Source organism: Coenobita brevimanus, chromosome 46 (genome assembly GCF_032717465.1).
Source record: "Coenobita brevimanus isolate Jiangsu-jjx chromosome 46, ASM3271746v2, whole genome shotgun sequence".
Lineage (NCBI taxonomy): Eukaryota > Metazoa > Arthropoda > Malacostraca > Decapoda > Coenobitidae > Coenobita > Coenobita brevimanus.
Window position 1 is genome coordinate 55,451,261 of NC_136999.1, and position 21,864 is coordinate 55,473,124.

General features: G+C 40.6%; 1 protein-coding gene across 1 annotated transcript in view; it reads left to right on the top strand.

Moving 5' to 3' along the window:
- LOC145398779 (uncharacterized) overlaps positions 1 to 19,859 on the top strand; it is a 33,420-nt gene extending 13,561 nt beyond the window's left edge. Inside the window, exon 4 of the mRNA XM_080271588.1 lies at positions 19,815 to 19,859. Within this exon, the coding sequence (XP_080127714.1) occupies positions 19,815 to 19,859 (45 nt within the window). The remainder of the gene's footprint in view (positions 1 to 19,814) is intronic.
- The last annotated feature ends 2,005 nt before the right edge of the window (positions 19,860 to 21,864 follow it).

Here is a 21,864-nt window from a genome sequence, read left to right on the forward strand (position 1 = left end):
GAACTGTCTGCTTGCATCTCTCCACCACTGTGGCAGGTGCGTCCCACCCAGCTGCAAACTCTCACCCCTTTTCTGTCCAACTCTCTAATGCAAGAGTTAAATGCTACTCCAGTCCTTCACGTATGCAATACGTCATCTCTGGAACTGTCTTCCTCTGTCTGTATTTCCTACTACAGTATGACTTCCAGTCTTTTAAATGCTAAGAGTCCAGACATCTCAAAATAAATGGATCTTGAATTTGGTTCTCTGTTATCTTGTTTTTTCATTTTCTTGGAAGGAACAATTTGCAGGCTTCTAGCCTTTATTTTCTTCTTCCTTGCATTAAAATGAAGAAAAAAAAAATCATGGCCTTTTTGTGCAAGCAAGCACGTTGGCACCTTCAAAATTGAAACAAACAAACACTGCCAATGATATTAAAAGTTGCTGTCTCATTAAAACATGACATTAGCATAGGTTCCTGAACTATTATAACACTCATTATATGAGTATCATCCACTGGGATGCATTTACCTTTTTTTTTTTCTGTGATGTCTGATTAAGAGCTGTTTATATGCTGTTTTGAAATTAACTGCGATTGAATTGTTATTAAAGCCACTCTTTGCTCAAACAACACAAAACAAAAATTCTAAATGATCCTGGCATAGTTTGTATGCTGACTGATATCTGAAGGATGCTTCAGTACAAGCAACATATTTTGGGAAGATATGTTTCATTGAATAAAGTGTTTATGGCATTTATGGATCTGGAAAAAGCATATGACAAAGTAAACAGAGAAGGACTGTGGAAGGCTCTGCGCATGTACAAGGTAGATGGTAAGCTGCTGGTACCGTTAAGTTTTTATGATGGCAGTGAGGCATGTGTAAGGGTAAATGGGCATCTACGAGAATGGTTCACAATCAATGTGGGTATGCGACAAGGTTGTGTGATGTCCCCATGGTTGTTCAATATATATATGGATGGGGTGATGAGAGAAGTAAATGCATGAGTAATGGAGAGAGGGATGGCGTTGGTAATGAATGGTGATGGATGGAATATCTCAAATTTGTTGTATGCTGATGATGCAGTGCTACAGTACTTGCAAGTACAGGACCAGAGCTTGGTAGACTAATGCAGAGTTTTGTAATGTCTGTGAGTATTGTGCCATGAGAGAAAATGTAGAAAAGGGTAAAGTGTTGGTTACTGAGGGAGGAGGTGACTCCCAGTGTGATGTTACAGTGAATGGAGAGAGAGACTAGAATTGGTGAAAGAGTTCAAATACCTGGGTACAGTGATAGAAAAAGAGCAGAAAATGTGCAAAAGATGTGGAAAGTAGAGTGACAGGGAAGGAAAGTAGCTGGTGCAATGAAGGCCCTGATAAGAAACAGAGGCTTGAGTGTTGCAGCTGCATGAGGCTTACATGGAGGAGTGTTAGTGCCAACTTGTAACATACGGGTGGAAGACTACAGTGTGGCATGAAAATGAAAAGTCAGGAGTAAGAGCAGTGGAGATGGGACTGTTGAGGAATGTATGTGGAATATGGAGAGTGAATAGGATACAGAATAATGTGATGAGTGAAAGATGCAGAACGAGGAAGTCTGTGGACACCAAAATAGAAGAGAATGTACTGAGACAGTATGGTCATGTGGAGTGAATGTATGACAACAGAGTGGTGAAAAGGGCACAGTCATCCCTTAACACCCACGATTTTAACATACACGGTTTTAAATATCCGCAGGTAGATATAACATAAATGGTTTTAAATATCTGCAGTCGGATATAACATAAACGGTTTTAAATATCCACTGGTGGATATAACATAAATGTTTTTAAATATCCACAGGTAGATATAGTACCGAGGCTGTATTTACTAAAGTATTTTATCTCACTGAACTCTGTTGACACCTGTTGACACTGTTCACTGCAAATGTAACATTATCCCAGGCACAGTAGTGTGATGAGTAAGGATGGAACTTTGGGGGATGAAGTGCGTGAAAGGGTACAGCAGGGAAGAAAGGTTGTTGGTACACTGAAAGCAGTGATGAGAAATAGGGAGGTGAGTATGGAAGTTAAGAAGTCACTGCATGATGGTATTGTGATCCCTACCCTGACGTATGGAAGCGAGGCGTGGACCTTGCAAGAGGGGAACAAGTCAAGAGTGAGAGCAGTGGAAATGAGTTACTTGAGAGGAGCATGTGGAGTGACGTGGAGGGACAGGCTGACGAATGAAGAAGTGAAAGAACGTTGTGGGGTAGATGTGGATGTGGTTGAAAAGATTAGGAGAAATACACTGAGGTGGTTTGGACATGTGAAGAGAATGGAGAATGAAAGACTGACTAAGAGGGTGTATGTAGGTGAGGTGGAGGGAGGGAGAGGGAGGGGTAGACCGAGGATGAGGTGGAGGGATGGAGCTGAGAGGTATATGAGGGAGGGGGGGGTGAGTTGGGGGGAGGGTAGTCGAATGGTGGGTGACAGAGTGACTTGGAGGCGTTTTGTCTGCGGCCACCCTATGCGGGATTAGGGCATCGGGCTATAGATAGATAGACAGTTCATGGTTGTTTTAGTGATGGCATTATCCAGTGAATCAAATATAACACTCTTCCTTTTGGCCACTTCATTTATTATGCCATTAATTCATCAGGGGAAAAGTTAGGACAGGCTGAGAGTATTTTTCTTCCATGTACCCTCAATGAGCTGGTCTGAACCAGTTTGCTGCCCCCTCCTTCCCTCAAACCCCTCTATGAGCTGGTCTAAACCGGTTTGGTGCCCCTCTCTCTCTCTCTCTCTCTCTCATAAATAGTACGAAGCAATATGCACTAAAATCTAACTGAAATCATACCAGAGTGGCTGAAAGTGTTATTTTTAAATCATACCAGATTGGCTGAAAGTGTTATTTTATATTATACAGTATTGTGAATTAGTGAAAAAATAAAAGTGATTTAGTGATATTTTTGTAATAATCAGAGAAGTCATGATGCTAAGCACATTAGCCAGCGAACATTTTTGCGGCTGCAAACTGTGCAGCAATGTTATGAAATGACTCATAACATTATATCAATAAGCTTTATAAAAGTAAATGGTAATAAAAGTCATTCATAAAGTTTGTTATGATTTGCCTCACATCATTACTGTTTCTACTGTTTTGCTAAAAGTCTAATGTAAACACTGGAATATTGTAACGAAATCACAGGAGACTGGCTAAAAGTGTTTTATCTTCATTATTATCGCAATTATTGTGATGAGGTAACGTGGCTGTAACCCTATTTTGTATGGAAAAAATCTTGTGGTTTGGTGGAAATTTCCACTTCTCTGGGCTATTTCCTGCATCAGACAGTCAAAACACACCTTGTATTCTCTCAAATCGTTCTCTGTGCTTGGCATGCCTATGGACATGCAGTTTGTTGCAAACAATAGCAGAAAGATTGACATTTGTCTGACAAAAATTTTAGCTCTCAAGATTAAAGAAAAGAGGGTTAAAACATGAAATGAAAAAACACAATTTTTCCCCTAATTCTCCGCAATGGGCACAGTCAGTACGTTGTCATCACTGCCACTGCAGCCAAAGGGTTAAGGGGGGTCCAGGGGTGTTTTTAAGGGGGGGCAGCAGTTATCCTTGGATTTTTAACATTTGCGGGTGTCTCTGGTACCTTACCCCTGTGGATGTTAAGGGAGCACTGTATATCTGGGCGAATCTGAAGCGGGAGGGAAGTGAGGTTGGCCAATAAGAAGGTGGAAGGATATGGTGGATGAGTGTGTGAGGAAGAGAGATATGGAAGCTGGTGAGACAAAGGAACTGACAAGAGATCAAGTTGGCTGGATGAATTTTGTGCAAAGAAGCACATGACCAGGGATTTGGCACCCCTCTATCGGATAAGTACTGTATATGTGAAGCTACAGAACATGATGAAATTTTTTTGGCCTATCAGATGAAGCCAAGATTCCATGGGCTTGCATGATGGGTGGATGGAAGAGTGGCCCATTGAACTGGATAAACTTTGGCTGTCTGGACACTGCTGCTCCTCACCCTACCCTAGGGTGGGAAAGGGGGGTCCAGATGATGTTTCACTGAATTTATTGTTAATAAAATGTCAAGAAATCCTATGTTCTATTATACCTGTACTTTGGCACCCCATGTTTATCTGTCAACTCAGCTATATACTCTTCAGCTTCAGAGTACACCGACATCCTTTTCTCCCAGTTTATTACTTTCAAGGTGTGCCTTAGAACCTTTCCCATAAAGGTTTCTTGAATTTAGGGTGTCCAACAGCTTGTCAAAAATTCTCAAAAAAGCTACAGTTTCCTCAGAATCTTTAAATTTTGGCAAATTCAGTTCCTTATTGCAAAATTCAATGGCATTAGCAACACTTGAGCCTTACTTGTGCAGCTAAATTCATATTCATTTTCTGCTTTTGCCACTGGATATGTGCACATCTCAGTTTACTTACTAAATGCAAGCCTTCTGATTGTTTAACCCCTTAACCGCGGGGCGTCACTTTCACGACGCTTGGGAGCAAGGGATCATACCGCGGGATGTCACTTTTGTGATTCTGTGTTATTTTGAATTTGCCCGGGCTGTCAAGTGGTAGCTTGTATCATCTATCAGTACTGCCAATGTCCAGCACTAGTCAGCACTCCTAATCTCATCTGTACTCCCATCCATTGTTGACAATTTAGCCATTTCTCACCGTTCTTGACTCCCCTCCCTACCTTCCCTCCATTACCCTATCCTCTCGCCTGCCCAGCCGTGCTACGCTAAGTAAATCTTCCCTGGAATTTTCCACTGATTTCATCCATTGAAATAAGCCCTATGCCCTATTCTTATACCAAATAATATATACCAAAAAGAAATAAGGTAAGTGAGATTGCCATACACCTGGAATTGGCTAATTACCACCTGACAACACCTCACATGCACTTGTTCGCTAATTTTCACTGTTTATTTCCCCTTGAAATATGCCGTATAATCTATTCTCGTACTAAAAATATATATAAGGAGGGAAGGGAGAAGCCTAAGTGATATTTACATTCACCTGGAACTACCTAATTTATAATGTATTGTCTAGATTTCCTGCCAATCATTTCACTGCTATATATTAGCAGCTGTCAAGAGGCTGACGTTGGCAGTAATGCATTTCCCTAGGGCCACCCCGGCCCACCCCTATCAGTTCACTGTCATCTTCCAAGGTGAAGGTACGTCTGTTTGCTCCTGCTAACTTCCACCGCTTTTTACCCCCATGCAAAGGGCCCTGTGACCTTTACCCCCTACTAAACCTCGTATGGAAAGAGGTAAAGGGCTGACAATTGAAAGAGAGTGACTACGATCTTTCTGTTGAGTAATGCTGTATGGCAGTGAGACCTGGGCAGTGAAGGAGGAAGATATTGGCCGGCTCAGACGTACAGAAATGACAATGATTAGATGGATGTGCAGTGCGTCCCTGTGTCCAAGGCCTGGAGGGGCTGGGTTTACAATGGAAGAGTTGAGAGGTAGGATGGGACTGGAGTGTATTGGTGTTGTGATGAGGAGAGGTAGATTGAGGTGGTTTGGACATGTGGAGAGGATGGGGGATGATAATTGGGTGAGGAAGGTGAGAAGTGTTAATACTGGGGGTGGGGTTATGAGGGGTAGACCGAGAAAGACATGGGACGAGGTCATTAAGTGTGACCTTAGGGTTAAGGGACTGAACAGGGAGGCTGCAATGGATCGTACAGCGTGGAGAGCCGCCATTAGGTGACCAAGGCCGACACATGCAAGCATGTTGAAGCCTTTAAAAATGAAAACGAAAACAGTGCAAGTGGAATTGTAAATAATGTGTAAACAGCAAGTGAATGCAATGACTGTAAGTATAAGTGAACAATGGAAAATAGTTTTATAAGTTACTTCAAGTGACAGTGCATAACACAGTGTAAATAAAATAGAAATGTAAATAATGTAAATAAAATAGAGAACGTAAATAGAAATGTAAATGAGTAGTAATATAAGAATACGAGTATATACACTAGGAGTAATGAAAGTGAAAGTTTCACTATAGCATGTCTGAATACTATGAGTTATGAGAGTGAAGGTGAAAGTGACATTCACTCTCAATGCTAGTATACAGGATGAGAAAGTGAATGCTACGTATTTTACTGAAAGAAATTGAATGCCTACAGTGACAATAAACTACTATTACTGAAGGAAACTTATGGATAAAGACTGTAGATATATATAAGTGTTATATAGTAATAGAAATATAAAGTGTGAGTGTTTTTATGAATACTGTAATAAATGACAACACCAGCGGCGAACTAGCGCAAGTGGGAAGGTCATACGCCCTCGTAATTTTCATTGCTTTCACAGTTTTTTTTTTTTTTTGGAATATGGATTCCAAACTATTTGAGAATCATAGAATAGTGTTTCTAGTGATAATATCAGGCTGTGGTAATCATATTACGGGTTATCGGGAAGTGTAAAGTGGAGACTTTGTTACCCAACTTCAGAGGTCTCCACAAGTCCTACGGTACTTGACGAAGGCTCAACAAACACCCCAGGAGAAAGCTGAAGGTATGTGCCATATGCATATGTGATTTTAATATTCTAGGACTAATAACTGATTTTTGGCAAATATTTTTAGAGAGTCTGTCGGAGCCCGAATATGTCTGCGGGTGCTGCAAGAAAAAGCAAATCAAGCCTGCGGTTAAAGGGTTAAGTTGATGAAGATTTTCTAAAGAGCACCATGAAATCTTTCAACCCTGTCTGTCTATCCATCTGGAGTGATCCAAAAGTGTTTCCAATATGTTTTAACATGGGGTATGCATCAACTTACAGAGTTTGGCAAGGGTCACATGAATGCCAAAAATATGATTTTATATTTGGTACAGGCAGCACTTCCCCCAAATTTCTTAACATTGACAAAATGCAAGAAGGTCCATCATATGAAAATGATACTACCTGTACTCCCACATCATATAGTCACTTAAGGCTTTCTTAAACCATATTAGATCCTTCCTCTCCAAACAAGCCTGTAATAATGAAATATGGTACTGTATCTTCCAAGAACTGTTGACTGACACTGCCATGAGACGTGCTTCACTGGCCAAAGTCTCATTATCTGCCTCAATATTTCCACAGCTTATATTAACATGACCATATGGGAGACCATTTATAATTTCCTGGTGCTTCCAAAGGGACACCTCATCCATTAGCAAGGAGCACACTGTTGCCTTATTTTCCATATTTCTCACCACATGTTCTTAATGCTCCAAATGCTGACACAGTAAACCCTAGTTCACCAAGTACTTCACTGTATCATGAGCAGAGAGTTCCTGGATGAGGAAGAACTAAAGAAAAAAATGTCTTTCTAACATTTTCATAAGCTTTGCTTGAATAAAATTGCTGTGTCAGAGCAAATATTTTAACTTCTTCACTATATGGTGTTCCTCTCTGATTTGACTTAGCTTCTACTGTTCAACTTAAAACTATTTTTGGCATATCATCCACAAGCATTATTTGAAGGTGAATCACAAGACTCAGACACTAATTTTCTTTTCCTTAAGGCCTGGACAAGAGAATGAAGGTCTTCCACTTTCTTTTTCAGTCTTTTCACATGCTGCTGTTGTGTTTTGCATTTCCTCTTACTGCATATGAGCTCATCATGCAAGAAAAATAATTTTCTCCTTAATCCTCTGGGTGAATTATTCATGGCATAATTATGGTCAGAATGAATACTGTTATATTTTCTTGGGACTTGTGCTGTGCTGGGTGAAGATTTAGTTACCGATGGTGTGTTTGAAGCTGTATGTGGTTGTGGTGTGGTGCTGGGTGAAGATTTAGTTACCGATGGTGTGTTTGAAGCTGTATGTGGTTGTGGTGTGGTGCTGGGTGAAGATTTAGTTACCGATGGTGTGTTTGAAGCTGTATGTGGTTGTGGTGTGGTGCTGGGTGAAGATTTAGTTACCGATGGTGTGTTTGAAGCTGTATGTGGTTGTGGTGTGGTGTTGGGTGAAGATTTAGTTACCGATGGTGTGTTTGAAGCTGTATGTGGTTGTGGTGTGGTGTTGGGTGAAGATTTAGTTACCGATGGTGTGTTTGAAGCTGTAAGTCGTTGTGGTGTGGTGCTGGGTGAAGATTTGGTTACTGACGGTGTGTTTGAAGCTGTAGGTCGTTGTGGTGTGGTGCTGGGTGAAGATTTAGTTACCGATGGTGTGTTTGAAGCTGTATGTGGTTGTGGTGTGGTGCTGGGTGAAGATTTAGTTACCGATGGTGTGTTTGAAGCTGTATGTGGTTGTGGTGTGGTGTTGGGTGAAGATTTGGTTACTGACTGTGTGTTTGAAGCTTTAGGTCGTTGTGGTGTGGTGCTGGGTGAAGATTTAGTTACTGATGGTGTGTCTGCAAGTGCTGTGCTGGGTGAAGATTTAGTTACTGATGGTGTGTCTGAAATTGCTGAGCTGGGTGAAGATTTAGTTACTGATGCTGTGTCTGAAACTGTATGTGGTTGTGGTGCAGTGCTGGGTGAAGACTTAGTTACTGATGGTGTATTTGGGACTGTCTGTGGTAGATGTGAAGATGCATTCAAAGAGGTTATTCCTGAAATGGATAAGCATACTGATGCTGCTTCATCAGAAAATGATTTCACTGAAGAGCATGCAGTAGGTGCGTCCAAGGATGTGGCTGCAGTAGGCGTATTCGCTGATGTGACAGTATCAATTTGCCGGTCTGCAGGCACCCTTCTCCTTGACGGAGGCTTTCGTTCCTTCTGATCCTGAAATAGATTAACAGAAACTAATCATTCAAGCAATACTATCTGTAATTCAGTATGGAAAAAGATATTCAATCTGTGTGTGTGTGTGTGTGTGTGTGTGTGTGTGTGTGTGTGTTAGTTTTTACCTTGAAAATGTGTGCAGGGATGGAGAAGAGCGTGGGCACTGCTGAAGGATGTAGTCGTACTGTTTGCCCTGTCCTGTCAAAGCACTGGTCAGAAAAATGGACTGAACAAAGCAGGGCACGTGGAGATGGTGTCCGATTCTTCCATCTTAAATTCCTCAACCATTTGTTGTATCTCTTTGCATCCTTTTCTTTATTGGGGAACCTGAAATGCAGATGAGTAATATAAAAAGTACACTGTAGTTTGATTATATTTAGGAGTGGTGCACTACTGTAATATGGGCTAACTTCAGATAGAAGAGTAACATCGGACATTTCTGGATAAAATGTACTGTAGAGCCAAAGTTATGGGAATAAGGCTCTGTATTAAGGAAAAATAAAAACATAAGCAGTTAAGATAATTCTTAGAAGTGTGCTATATATAGCTTCCATGGAACTGACATGAATCTGTTCATGGATGGGGTAATAAAAGAGGTACAAGGTAGGGTAGTGGATGTTGGAGTGGCCCTGGTGAGAGAGGATAGTGTTTGGAAACTCCCTGTACTGTTGTTTGCAGATGATACTGTGTTGTTGAGTGAAGATGAAGGGGAGCTGCAAGGCTTGGTGGATGAGTTTGGGAGAGTGTGTAAGAAATGGAATCTAAAGGTGAATGTAGGGAAGAGTAAAGTGATGGTCTTTGAGAAAGGGGAGGTCAGTGAATGTACAGCGAGGTTGGATGGTGAGGAATTGGAAAATGTGAGTATGTTTAAGTACTTGGGTAGTGTGATGAGTAAGGATGGAGGTTTGGAGGGTGAAGTGCTTGAATGGGTACAGCAGGGAAGAAAGGTTGCTGGTTCTTTGAAAGCAGTGATAAGAAACAGGGAAGTGAGCAAGGAAGTGAAAAAGTTACTACATGACAGTATTGTGATACCAACTCTAACATATGGAAGTGAAGCTTGGACGTTGTTGGAAGGACACAAGTCAAGAGTGAGAGCAGTGGAAATGAGTTATTTAAGAGGAGCCTGTGGAGTCACATGGAGAGACAGGCTGACGAATGAGGATATAAAGGAGCGTTGTGGTGTGGATGTGGATGTGATAGGAAGTGTTATGAGGAACACACTGAGGTGGTTTGGCCATGTGGAGAGGATGGAGGGTGAAAGACTGACGAAGAGAGTGTATGTGAGTGAGGTGGAGGAGGGAAGAGGGAGGGGGAGGCCGAGGATGAGATGGAGGGATGGGGTGGAGAGGTATATGAGAGAGGGGGGTGTGAGTTGGGAGCAGGGCAGTGAAATGGCAGGGGACAGGACGACGTGGAGGCAATTTGTTTGTCGCCACCCCAAACGGGATTGAGGCGTCTGGCAATAGGTAGATAGAAAAATATTTGCAAAACTGGTGATTTTTTTTTTTATTTTTTATTTTTTTTTTACCCCGGAAAACTTTTATGCAGGACAAACAGGCATGGTTGTATGAACATCTATCTATCTATCTATTGCCAGACGCCTCAATCCCGTTTGGGGTGGCCACAAACATATCGCCTCCAAGTCGCCCTGTCCCCCGCCATTTCACTGCCCTGCTCACAACGCACACACCCCCTCTCTCATATACCTCTCCACCCCATCCCTCCATCTCATCCTCAGCCTCCCCCTCCCTCTCCCCCCCTCCACCTCACTCACATACACTCTCTTCATCAGTCTTTCACCCTCCATGAATATGATAATTTTAAGTAGATTTACTGAAGATAACATATGCTACATTATTTTACAAAATGTTCCTCTATAATGGTTTGACAACAGTAACAACTGCAAAATCTTTCTTTCACAGAAAAAAATTATTAACTTCAGACAAACTGACAAACACATGCAACTCTGGACAGTGAAACTACTATGCAAAAACAGCGCAGAAAGTCAGTATATACCTGCAGCAGACAAAATGACACGAACAAAGACAAACCCATTCCCTTCCAAGAAAAGAAAGTACACCAGTCACATGTCCAAAGGAACACTGGAAAATGCTAAAGATGAAACTGAAAACAAAAATTTGAGTGTCCAATAAGCAGCCAAGAAATGGAATTTAGGAAAAAGCACTTTGCATGATTATATTAAAGGTATCCACAGCAAATCAGTGGGACATCAAACAGCTTTACTGTAAGTCATGAGGAAGAGCAGCTGTTGTGTCAGCGGATAATAACTCTGGCAAAGTGGGGCTTCCCTCTAGATATACTGGAGCTACAGATGTTCGTGAAGGCATACCTTGAGAAGCTAGGGGTAGGGTGTCTCGCTTTAAATACAATGTTCCAGGTCAGGAATGGGAACTTTCATTTCTGAAATGGCACAAAGCAGTCCTCACGACACAAGTGTTGCAAAATATAAAGATTGACTCGAGCCACACTAACTGAGTTCTACAATAAACTGAAAGATACCCTGGAAGGAGTGCCTCCAGAGACCCTAATAAATTATGACAAAACAAATCTCACTGATGATCCTAGAAAGAAGAAAATTATAGTTACAAGAGGCACCACGTGTAGTATCCTAAAAGTCATGAATATAACAAAATCGTCAATATCTATTATGTTCTCTGGAACAGCTTCAAGTCACTTATTGCCTCCTTATGTTGTGTACAGTTGCCCCAAGAAGTGACAGAAGAGTTTCAGATTGTTTCCGTCACTGTGGTCTGTCAGACATTAGATGAAAAATGACTGAAATATAAATAATCTTTTTGTACTTTCATCATGTCACATCATCTGGTAACATACACAATTCATCATACTGGGCATCATTAAGAATGGACAATATAAGGCAGCGACATATATTAGAATAAAAGTGTATGACATGTCTTCTCAATATTAATATGCTGTGAATTACCCAGGACAGCATTCCTATCGTGTTTCTGATGTAGTAGCCTAATACTGTATTACGTCCCCAGTTTCTTGCAAGCTTGGATTTGCTGCTGAATAAATTACACACTCCATATTGCTGAGTATTATGCAACTTGAACAATATGGGGGCAATAATATATGAGAATTTCAAACTGTACGATACGTCTTCCAAATTTGAATGTTATGTATTTCTCTGCACGCCTTTCAAATCTGAATGTGTTATGTATTACTCTGTGCAGTTTACCCACCAAATTCCTGAAGCAGTAGCCTAATGTTAATTCTTTGGGATCAAGCAAGAATGGGCTAGTATTAAAAGCCAGTAGAGATTTATCTTTTTCACATGCAGTTTCTGTTGATTTTCAAATGCTGTGAGCGTGCTATAACAAACAGGATGACAATGCTTTGATATTAAGGATATATTATACGAGATAGTTTTAAGGAAATAAATGTTGCAGTCAACATTATTTCTTTTAATCAGGCTAGGCAATACAGGTAATCCTGAACACAGATAATCCCTGTAATGGACAGGTAAATACCATTTTTCCTCAACCTCATTCTTTCATATTTCTTATTTTCTGACAAAATAAACTAAATTAGGCTTTGATAACAATTTATATCCAAGATCTGAAGTCATTTATGAAGTGCAGTATATAAAAGTTTGTCTGTGGGCAACACATGTCTCCCTTTGTGCTAGTGGATGGTACATCCTGAATTGCCTACTTACTTTTACTTTATTTTCCCGCCTTCTGCCATCCACGGAGACAATAAAACCGATATACATTTATTGAAGGTAGTCTTTCATGTTATAACACAGAATTTCATTAATATCTGTATCAGCTATTTATTTTAACAGTATTCATTTATTCATCATTTCAGCGTCAGGCTGTTCATCAGTTATTGTTTTTGGCCATAATAGGTTTCAACTCCATAAAGTACCGTAATCCTGACTGCCCCTGAGCGATAGTTCTGAAGTTTCACGTACAGTAGTTCCGTCTGATGATTTCTTACCATCGTAACTAAGAAACTCTTTCTTTCAAATTTGAATTGAACATGTATTTTAGCCTTTGTTGACTGTTTTCTAATACAATTAAACATATTAATTTCTATTTTAAGATGATACAAGGAGAAATATGGATACAGTATATTATCACGAGTGAAAAACTTCTGGATGCTCTGCCGTCACTTCTTTGGGCGACTGTACAAGGCTGTTCACCTTTACAACACCTAGAGACAAGGGGGACCCCCAGGGACAAGGTATAATAGATCATCCAGGGGATGGTTTGAGGCTTGCAGTTTCGACAACTGGTTCCATAAAATTATCTCGTCCTATGCCAAAGATAGGACAGATAGAATTGTTATGATAGATGATACTCAAGCAGGCCATGTCAGTGTAAGTGCAGTTGAAACATGTGAACAGACTAACATTTCCTTTGTTCTGTTAGCTCCTAATTCCACCCATTTAACCCAGCCCCTTGACATTACCGTATTTAGACCATTAAAAAGACGCTGACGTCAGGTGTTGCAAGACTTCAAGAAAACTACTATACCGTAGGCAGGCTATGTAATGCCTTACCAAAAGACTGCTTCCCAGTTCTTCTGAGTGAACTGATGGACAAAATTAAGAGGTCTATTTAAGATAACTAGAAACTGTGGCATATATCCCCTTGATCCAGATAAGCAACATCCTGACTTCCACAGGAACCCCCTAGTGGTACTAATACAGCAGCATCTGCCCATGCCCTAGATTGCCCAGTTATAGACATTCTGAGGGAAATGAGGCATGGCCCAAGGGAGACAATTTTGAGCACAACTGGATTGAGGTCCACAAAAAAGTGGCTGGATATAGCACCTGGTTGAAGCATATCCACAAAACTCCTTATGTCAACAAAATCCCTAAGAACTGAGGACACTGAAGACAGAGGTGACGAACATGATGTGGATGACCCACAAGAACTACAGCCTGATTCCTCCATCCAAGACCTTACAGTAGACAGGCTACCGCATCCTGGCACCTCAACTCAGTTCTTCTGAGCAGAGGTGAAATCAAAATCAGCTTAGCTAGGCACCTCTACTCATAATCGTACCAGTACAGCAGAGAAGGCAAGGCAGCCAGGTATCTCTACCCAGGAACCTACAGCAGAGATGGCACCACATCCAGGTACCTCAACCCAGACACCAGCCAGCCGCTACACTGGAGTTGTGCCCTCAAATGGGTAGTAGTGAGGGTTCATTTGGATAAAAGTAAGACATTAAAGTACCAATAATTTATTGCAGTTGTTGGAAAAGATGAATTTGAAATTCATGTTAGGTTCTTGAAACATGTAAAGGTACAGTCGTCAGCACATATTCGCCGCAAGCCTGCTCGTGTGATGTGGGTCGTTTTGTCTGGCAACGGTGTATGGGAACTAGTTGCCACACAGGCTTTTATACGCTTTAAAGACGTGTTTGTAAGAATTAGTACTATAAATCACCCCGAATACAATATTCTTTACATCTGATTTGCATAAAAATGTGCAAAAGACGACAGATGAATGTTGTCGAATGGTGAAACTCCTGTTCTCTCTCTCTCGTATCCATCCCTTGCCCCTCCCCACCCTCCCCTCCTTCCCTCTCCCACTATCCTCCATCTCCACTCCTCTCTCTCTCCGTTCTGTCTACCTTATATCACCCACAGCGCTAATCTACGTAATAAACCACACTCTTCTCTATTTCCTCTCTATTCCTGTAACCTTTTTGCTCCTTAACATTCCAGAGTTTCATGCCATGCAACAGTCTCTTTCTTCCACCCGTTACTCCACACATGATGCAGCAGCTCGAAACTTTAGTGTTTCTGATACTGCTTCATGATTCAGTGAACAGTATGAGGAGAATGGGAACATTTTCCTGGGGAAGAGAGAGGGCGAGAAGTAGGAGTGGGCACAAATGTGTTTAATTTTGCTTACTGATATAATAGGCACAGACTTCCAGGCTCACTCAAACAAATACTAGCAAGGAATACATCACAAGAACGAGACCTCAATGTTCCTGTATCTCCCGGCTGTTGGTAGTGACAAAGGGTGGAGAACAGAAAGACAACTGGAGAGGAGTGGGAAGAAGACGAGGAGGGTAAGAATGGGACTAGAACAGGAAGGAATATTGATAATAAACCTTGGATATAGTTGGCAGTACTGCAAGCAGCTGAGAATAAGGCAGACTGGGTTTAGAAAACAGTCAAGATAGAATTGCGATGCGCCAATCGGGTTAGTGCCGTGGATAAATGAATGAAGGTAGAGAAGGTGGGGAGAGGAGACAGTGGAGAGGCATGAAAGTGAGGGGGGGTAGGAGGGAGAGGGAGGAGTGGGGGAGGGACATCAGGAGGAGTCAGGGGGAGAGATGGGAAGGGAGCTTACACACTGTTATAATGAAGAATACCAGAGTATTACGCTCATACGTCGATTTATAACATTGTCAACTCTTGCAGTTTTTTTACGCTAATCAATTACGGTATACAGAGAATTGTATTCTAGGCAGTCTCTAGTACCACTTTTGAAAAACACATCGTTAAAGTGTGTAAAAGTGTATGTAGCAACTCATCCCTTTACACTGTTGCCAGACAAAAGGACTCGCATCACACTAGTAGACTTGCAGCGATTTTATCCTGACGACTGTACATGTCATAGATTTGTAAATCCTGAGATAGATGACTACAGTGATGTTGATAAAGAAGATATTATTAAGGTGTTATCAATGTCAACTCTTGACAAGTGTAGGATGATTTTTGATGTAGATGCTAATCTCTGGCCCAAATAATGTTTGAATTATCTCTTGGCAAAATAATGTTTGAGCTATCTCTTGCCCAAATAATGTCAGTTATTTCTTGCCCAAATAATGTTTCATTACCAAAGTGTGAGATTATGGTACTGTAACTTTTTGCCAGCAGTTTTTTAGTTTTAACCATCAAAAAGTGATGCTAAGCAGATGCAGAATTTAGTTTCAGCAATACTAATCAGTGATGTTTGTATCTCTCAACCAATGTTGTTGCTTTAATAATTACAAAGCCAGAGTTAAGATGTATAGTTTCAGGGTCTGAGTTCCAATAATATCTTGTGGTCGGTAATGTATACTAATGTGTAGTTTTTAAGATACACGGTACCTCCTAATTGGTGTTAATGCAGCTATGAATGCGGATAGCATGAGTAGCATTAGTATGGTAACTGTACAGTATGCTCAACATGTGAAGTTTAGCAACAGGAAAGAACACTCATTTTGTTGTACCGTATTTTGAAATAGCTACAGTAAAACCTCAATATAATGGACTTCAATAAACTGGAATTCACTTTTTTCGGAATCGAGGAGCTACTGGACTACATTCTTATATGTCGAAAAAGTCTGATAAAGCCAGAAGCACTCCGGGCTGCCTGACCACTTCAGGTATGTTCACCACAATACGGTAAATAAAAGACGTTTAACAATGTACAGTACAGTAATATTACATATATGGTATTATACTATTATATTATTGTAGTGAATGTATAATACAGTAGAGTACTGCAATGGTAGTATAAACAGTTTAAGGGTGTGATCCGGACTAATGTATGATGTAGCGGAAAAAGTCCGGATTAGCAGAAGGAAGTCTGGATGTTGCTTTTATCGGAATTTCATTTTTTTTGGAATGGCTTGGGCCCAAATTAGTCTGTTATTGTGAGGTTTTACTGTGTATGGGATGGGTTTTTGGTTATTTTTTTGGTGGGGTGGGGGTCTGGAAAAGCTTATGAATGATCAGTGATTATTTCCATTAAAAAAAAAAAAAAAAAAAAACTCATTGCAGTGTGATATAATGCTCAGTATTGTGCTGTCAATCTGCTGGTAAAAAAATATACACTATATACATATTTTTTTATTTTTTTATTAAGTGTTACAGTCACCACTGTTGTGTGCAATTTTTTTTCTCAATTTGTAAAAACTTCATAAGTCTCTGAAATATGCCTGGGCTGGCTGAAATTAGCAGTTATTAGGTGTACTCGTGTTTATATAGCAAAGTCAATAGGTGTCCGAAGTTACACAGACCCGTCTGAAGTTACCCAAACTCATGGGTAACTTTGGAGGCTTTAATATCTTTAATGGCACCCACAGTATTACTACTAAATTTTTTCCTTTACATGGGTTCAAATGCTACTTATCCTGGCTACACGTAGATACCAGCAGCATCTCTACACTATGTTATGTCCTAAAAACCTTAAAAACTGTCCGAAGGTATCCTATTTTACAGTACATCAAACATATTGTTATTTGCTGTTGAGGTAATGTATACATGTGTGATATATGGTATCTTTTAATATACTAGCTGCTACACCATGAACGATAAGACTATCTATCTATCTATTGCCAGAAGCCTTAATCTGGCAAGGGGTGGCCACAAACAAATTGCTTCCATGTCGCCCTGTCCCCCGCCATTTCACTGCCCTGCTCCCAGCTCACACCTCACTCATATACACTCTCCTCATCAGTCTCTCACTCTTCATCCTCTCCACATGGCCAAACCACCTCAATGTGTTTCTCCTAACACTTCCTATCACATAGTGTAATTAAATAACTACAGCACATATTGAGTACCGGTATCTGATTTGTCACTCAGCATATTTACTGTACATATATTATTATCAAATGACTATATATTGGTGGCAACCATCATACACTCACCATGTAGTGCTGCCCTACTTCTTCCTTCACCTTTATCATTCTTTTTCTGTGTCTGCTCTCCTACTACCCTGGGTATTTCTCCAATCTTTCTTGTCACCTTTTATAACCAGTACCCTTCTTTCCTTTTCAGGTTGCTTTACATTGACAGACAAGACTAATGGTTTCCTGTAAGCCAGGAAACCACATAACAAACCCATTATGTTCCCTATGTGTCAACAACCCTCCCCATAAAACAATTAACTCAAAGACAAGTGGCCACCTCTTATGGGATTGTGGAGTCTGGCTACAGATAGACTACTGTATATGTTGTCAAGATGAAGCATTGAAAAAAATAATAAATATAAGAAATTAGCAACATCAAAGCACTCAGCTCTATATTGCATTTCTCTTTCTGGCTCACTTTAGTCTTTGAAGACCTACTTTTGGCACCTTAGAATATTTTATTTATGATGCGATTATCCTGTATGTTGCATGAATGGGTTAACATACACTTTTCTTTAAGCAGTAGGAACACCTTACGTACCAAATTAGTTCTTCCACAGACTGCCTCTGTCAGAGATGCCGACGTATTTTTGTACTACAGTACTAGACGCTCCAAAGTCAATGTTAGTTTTAAGTATGTTATCAACAAACTAATGTTCTTTATATTCTTGTGTTTGCAAAGTAATATAACTTAGCTAAGATTACCATTAAAATAAGATTAACTACTCCTTGCCCCCAGCTAACCCTGATTCCAAAGGGAGGACCCCCAATGAAAATACACTACAGAGGCCTTATTGGGTTATCCTTGGTTGGTTTCAAGCATGGCTGGTACTTTTAAATACTGGTTCAATGTTTTATGTGCCACTCTGATCGTATATGCCAAAAATATCTATCTATCTATTGCCAGATGCCTTAATCCCGTTAGGGGTGGCCACAAACAAATTGCCTCTGTGTTGCCCTGTCCCCCGCCATTTCACTGCCTTGCTCCCAGCTCACATCTTCCTCTCTCATATACCTCTCCACTCCATCCCTCCATCTCATCTTTGGCCTCTCTCTCCCTCTCCCGCCTTCCAATGCCAAACCTAATAAACGTTATTATTATCCATCCATCCATCATCCAATCTTATGTCGCTCCACGAGAAGCGTAGGAGCCCGGGGCTAGGCAAGTTGATCCTGACATTTAAGATGAGAGTGACCAGCCTCATTCATCCCTGAGTGGCATTACATGAGCAATAAACCCCAACCATCCCTTGGATATAAACCTACACAGGCTCAATATGATTGGAGCATCTTAATTACTCAATAAACCACCAGGCGCTATAATTTCGTTATATGATTAAGCCGGTGAAGGTTTATATCCAAGGGATGGTTGGGGTTTATTGCTCACGTAATGCCACTCAGGGATGAGTGAGGCTGGTCACTCTCATCTTAAATGTCAGGATCAACTGCCTAGCCCCGAGCTCCTATGCTCCTCATGGGGCAATGTAGGATTGGATGATGGATGGATGGATGGATGGTTATCACCCAGCATAGTACCAGTACTGTAATTGGTTTCCTGGTGTACAGGAAACCATTTGGCTTGTCACTCAGTGTAGAGTCACCCATGGGCACAAGGAAGTGGAGAGAAAAAAGGAAAGAAAGACAGAAGAGGGAGTGAAGTCACTCAAAGGCAATAGAAAGAGGAAAGAAAGACAGAGAAGGAAGGAAAGGAGAGAGGAAGGGCAGACACCCAAAGCGCACAACATCAAGTGAGTGGATAGTGAGTGCCCCCACCTACCTCTATTATTATTACAGTTTCAGCCAAAAACAGTATTAGCTGCAAGATTTTGATCCTTTTTTTTTTTTTTTTTTTTTTTTTTTTTTAGCTCGAAGACACTTTTCTTCCATGGCATTTTCGTCACACATTATTTTTATTTCACTCCTGAAGGTTAAGCTTGGTTAGGTTACCTTCAAGAGTAAAATAGAAATAATTTGCAATGAAAATGCCACAAGAAAAGTGTCCTAAAACTGCTCAATCTGCAGTTTTGTACAACCATGGAATCTTGAAATTTCCTTTTGACAGTGTACACATCACACCTTCTACTGTTGTTTTTACTAAATACTGTACTCAATCGTCGCAAATGCACTTTTTAGTACTAAGCAGATAAGGAGTGGGAGTGGGGGTTGGGGGGGAGAGCACGGCTGAAAGTTTATTCTGGCTCCTATCTTCGTCTTTCACTGCATGTAACAACCTAACCTAATTTAATGTAATTTACCTACCCTAACCTAATTTAATCTAGTGTGGACATAGATTTAATAACAGATGGAGCTCCAAGATGAACAACCCCCACTCCCACTCCTTATCTACTTAGTACTAACCTTGAATTTACCTTGAAGTGCTTCTGTCTCAAGGGAGTGTTGATCCTTCATTTATTCTTGAGGCAAGGCCATGGTGTCACCACCACCCTTCAATTTTTGTTGCAGGTACTCCAGCTGGGCCCCAGTGGAGTTGGAGGTTGCTGGGCATGATGAGGCGTATCCTGGAACTCCTGGTTGGTCCGGGATGGTAGCCAAAAACTTGTTTAGTTTCTTCTTGAATACTTCTGTTGTCACGCCCGGGATGTTTCTTAAGTGTCTACAAAGGCAATTAAAGAGTCTTTCCCCTTTTTTTTTTTTGCTAAGTTATTGTACTGGAGAGACTTGATTCTGGCAGGGCATACCGATGGAAGGTGAGTATGGATACATTTTCTCCCTGTTCTTGCTCTTGCTTCCTTTTGTGGTTCTGATGGTAGGATGGGTTCCATCTTGGGTGGTGTAATTGGATTTTCTAAACTATTCCATGTACGGTACAGTATATATGATTATATCTCTCTCCATTCTCCTATCTACAGAATATATTTGGTACCGGTATTGTATTAGTCTCTGCCAGTAATTTAAATTCCTATTTCTTCTTGTTGGCTTTGGTTACTTTTGATACAGGTGAATGTTCACTGAAGGCCCTCTAGTTTCAATAGGTATGTTTATGTGGAGCCCAAAGCTGGGAGCAGTAATCAATATGGGGTAAAATTATGCCTTTCCATAGTGTTAACATAGTTGTTGGGTCTCTTGCCTTGAATGTTCTTAAAATATACCCTATTAATTGTCTGCATTTTGCCAGTTTTCTCTAAGCGTGCATTATATTTGGCATCATCTGATAATACTACCCCTATGTCTCTAAGCTGCGATTTTCTTATGATGTCATTACCATTTGGGCCAGTGTACGATGAATTTATGTGACGCTGTTACCAAACTTCACTAATTTGAATTTACAGTATCCTCATTGAATTGTTATTTCTCTCTGCCCAATCATAGATTAGTTTTTGATCCTTCTGTAGTTGTTGGCTGTCCTCCAGGGTATGAATAGGTCTAAATACTTGGGTATCATCCGCAAACAAAAGTACTGTACAGTATTCAGCTGTCAAGATTAATGTTAATGTCATTAATCACAATAAAAAGTACTGGGCCAAGTACACTGCCTTAAGGGATCCCACTTATTACAGCAGTTTCACTTGATGCTGCTCCTTCTACAAAGGTTACTTGCTTTTTTCCTGTGAGGAACGCTCTGATCCATTCCTCTATTTTACCCTTTATTCCTATACTTTTGATCTTGTGGAGGAGAATCTCACAGTCAACTTTATAATAAGTGTTTGCAAAATATAGGTACTGGTATATTGTGTCCACATGATGATATTCTCCCAGTGATTTTAAAACGGAGTTGTAGAAGTCAATCAGTTCTGTGAGGCAGGGCATCTTGTTTGTGAATCCATGCTGGAAGTTGTTGATTTGGTGATTTTCTTCAAGATAGTTAACAATATGTTTTTCCAGAATTGTTTCAAATAATTTTATGAGAGAAGTAAGGGAGATTGATTCAAGATGGCAGAAGGTGGCAGCACCAATGAAAATAAAGTAGGTATAGATGTCTGTCCTGACTGTCATTCCAGGGTTAACCCGTGCCGTCCCAGCGACGTGAATTAACGCGGCAACATTGCAAGGTCCCTAATTTGCACAATTTTCAATTTTCGTGAGTGATTTTTGGCATGTATACACGGGACACCTTCCTCTATTCCTCTACAAGATGCCAAGCAGGAACAATGCCTTACACCGCATAACCTCCCCCCCCCCGCACGCCATTGTCTCGGCAATTCACCTGTTACCAGTGACCTGGCCAATAAAGACATTCAGGGCCAGAGTGATTCCCCAATCGATGACAATGTGGAGGGCATAGTTTACATAGCATTATAGGAAGAAACAGTCAGAAATGATGATCAGGTAATGTAGGAAAAAAAAGGTCATGAATGGTGATGAGTTAGTGAGTGAAACAATGCTTATAATGCCTATATTACTGTTTGAAAACCAATATACTCTTGTACTACATATAAATTCATACCAAGTAAATAAATAAATACTGTTTATGAGTGGATAAAATAGTTACCCTCCCATAGAACTCGTTTTCTTTGGTGCCAGCCTGTTAGAAAACCCAGTTAGGTAAGGAAGT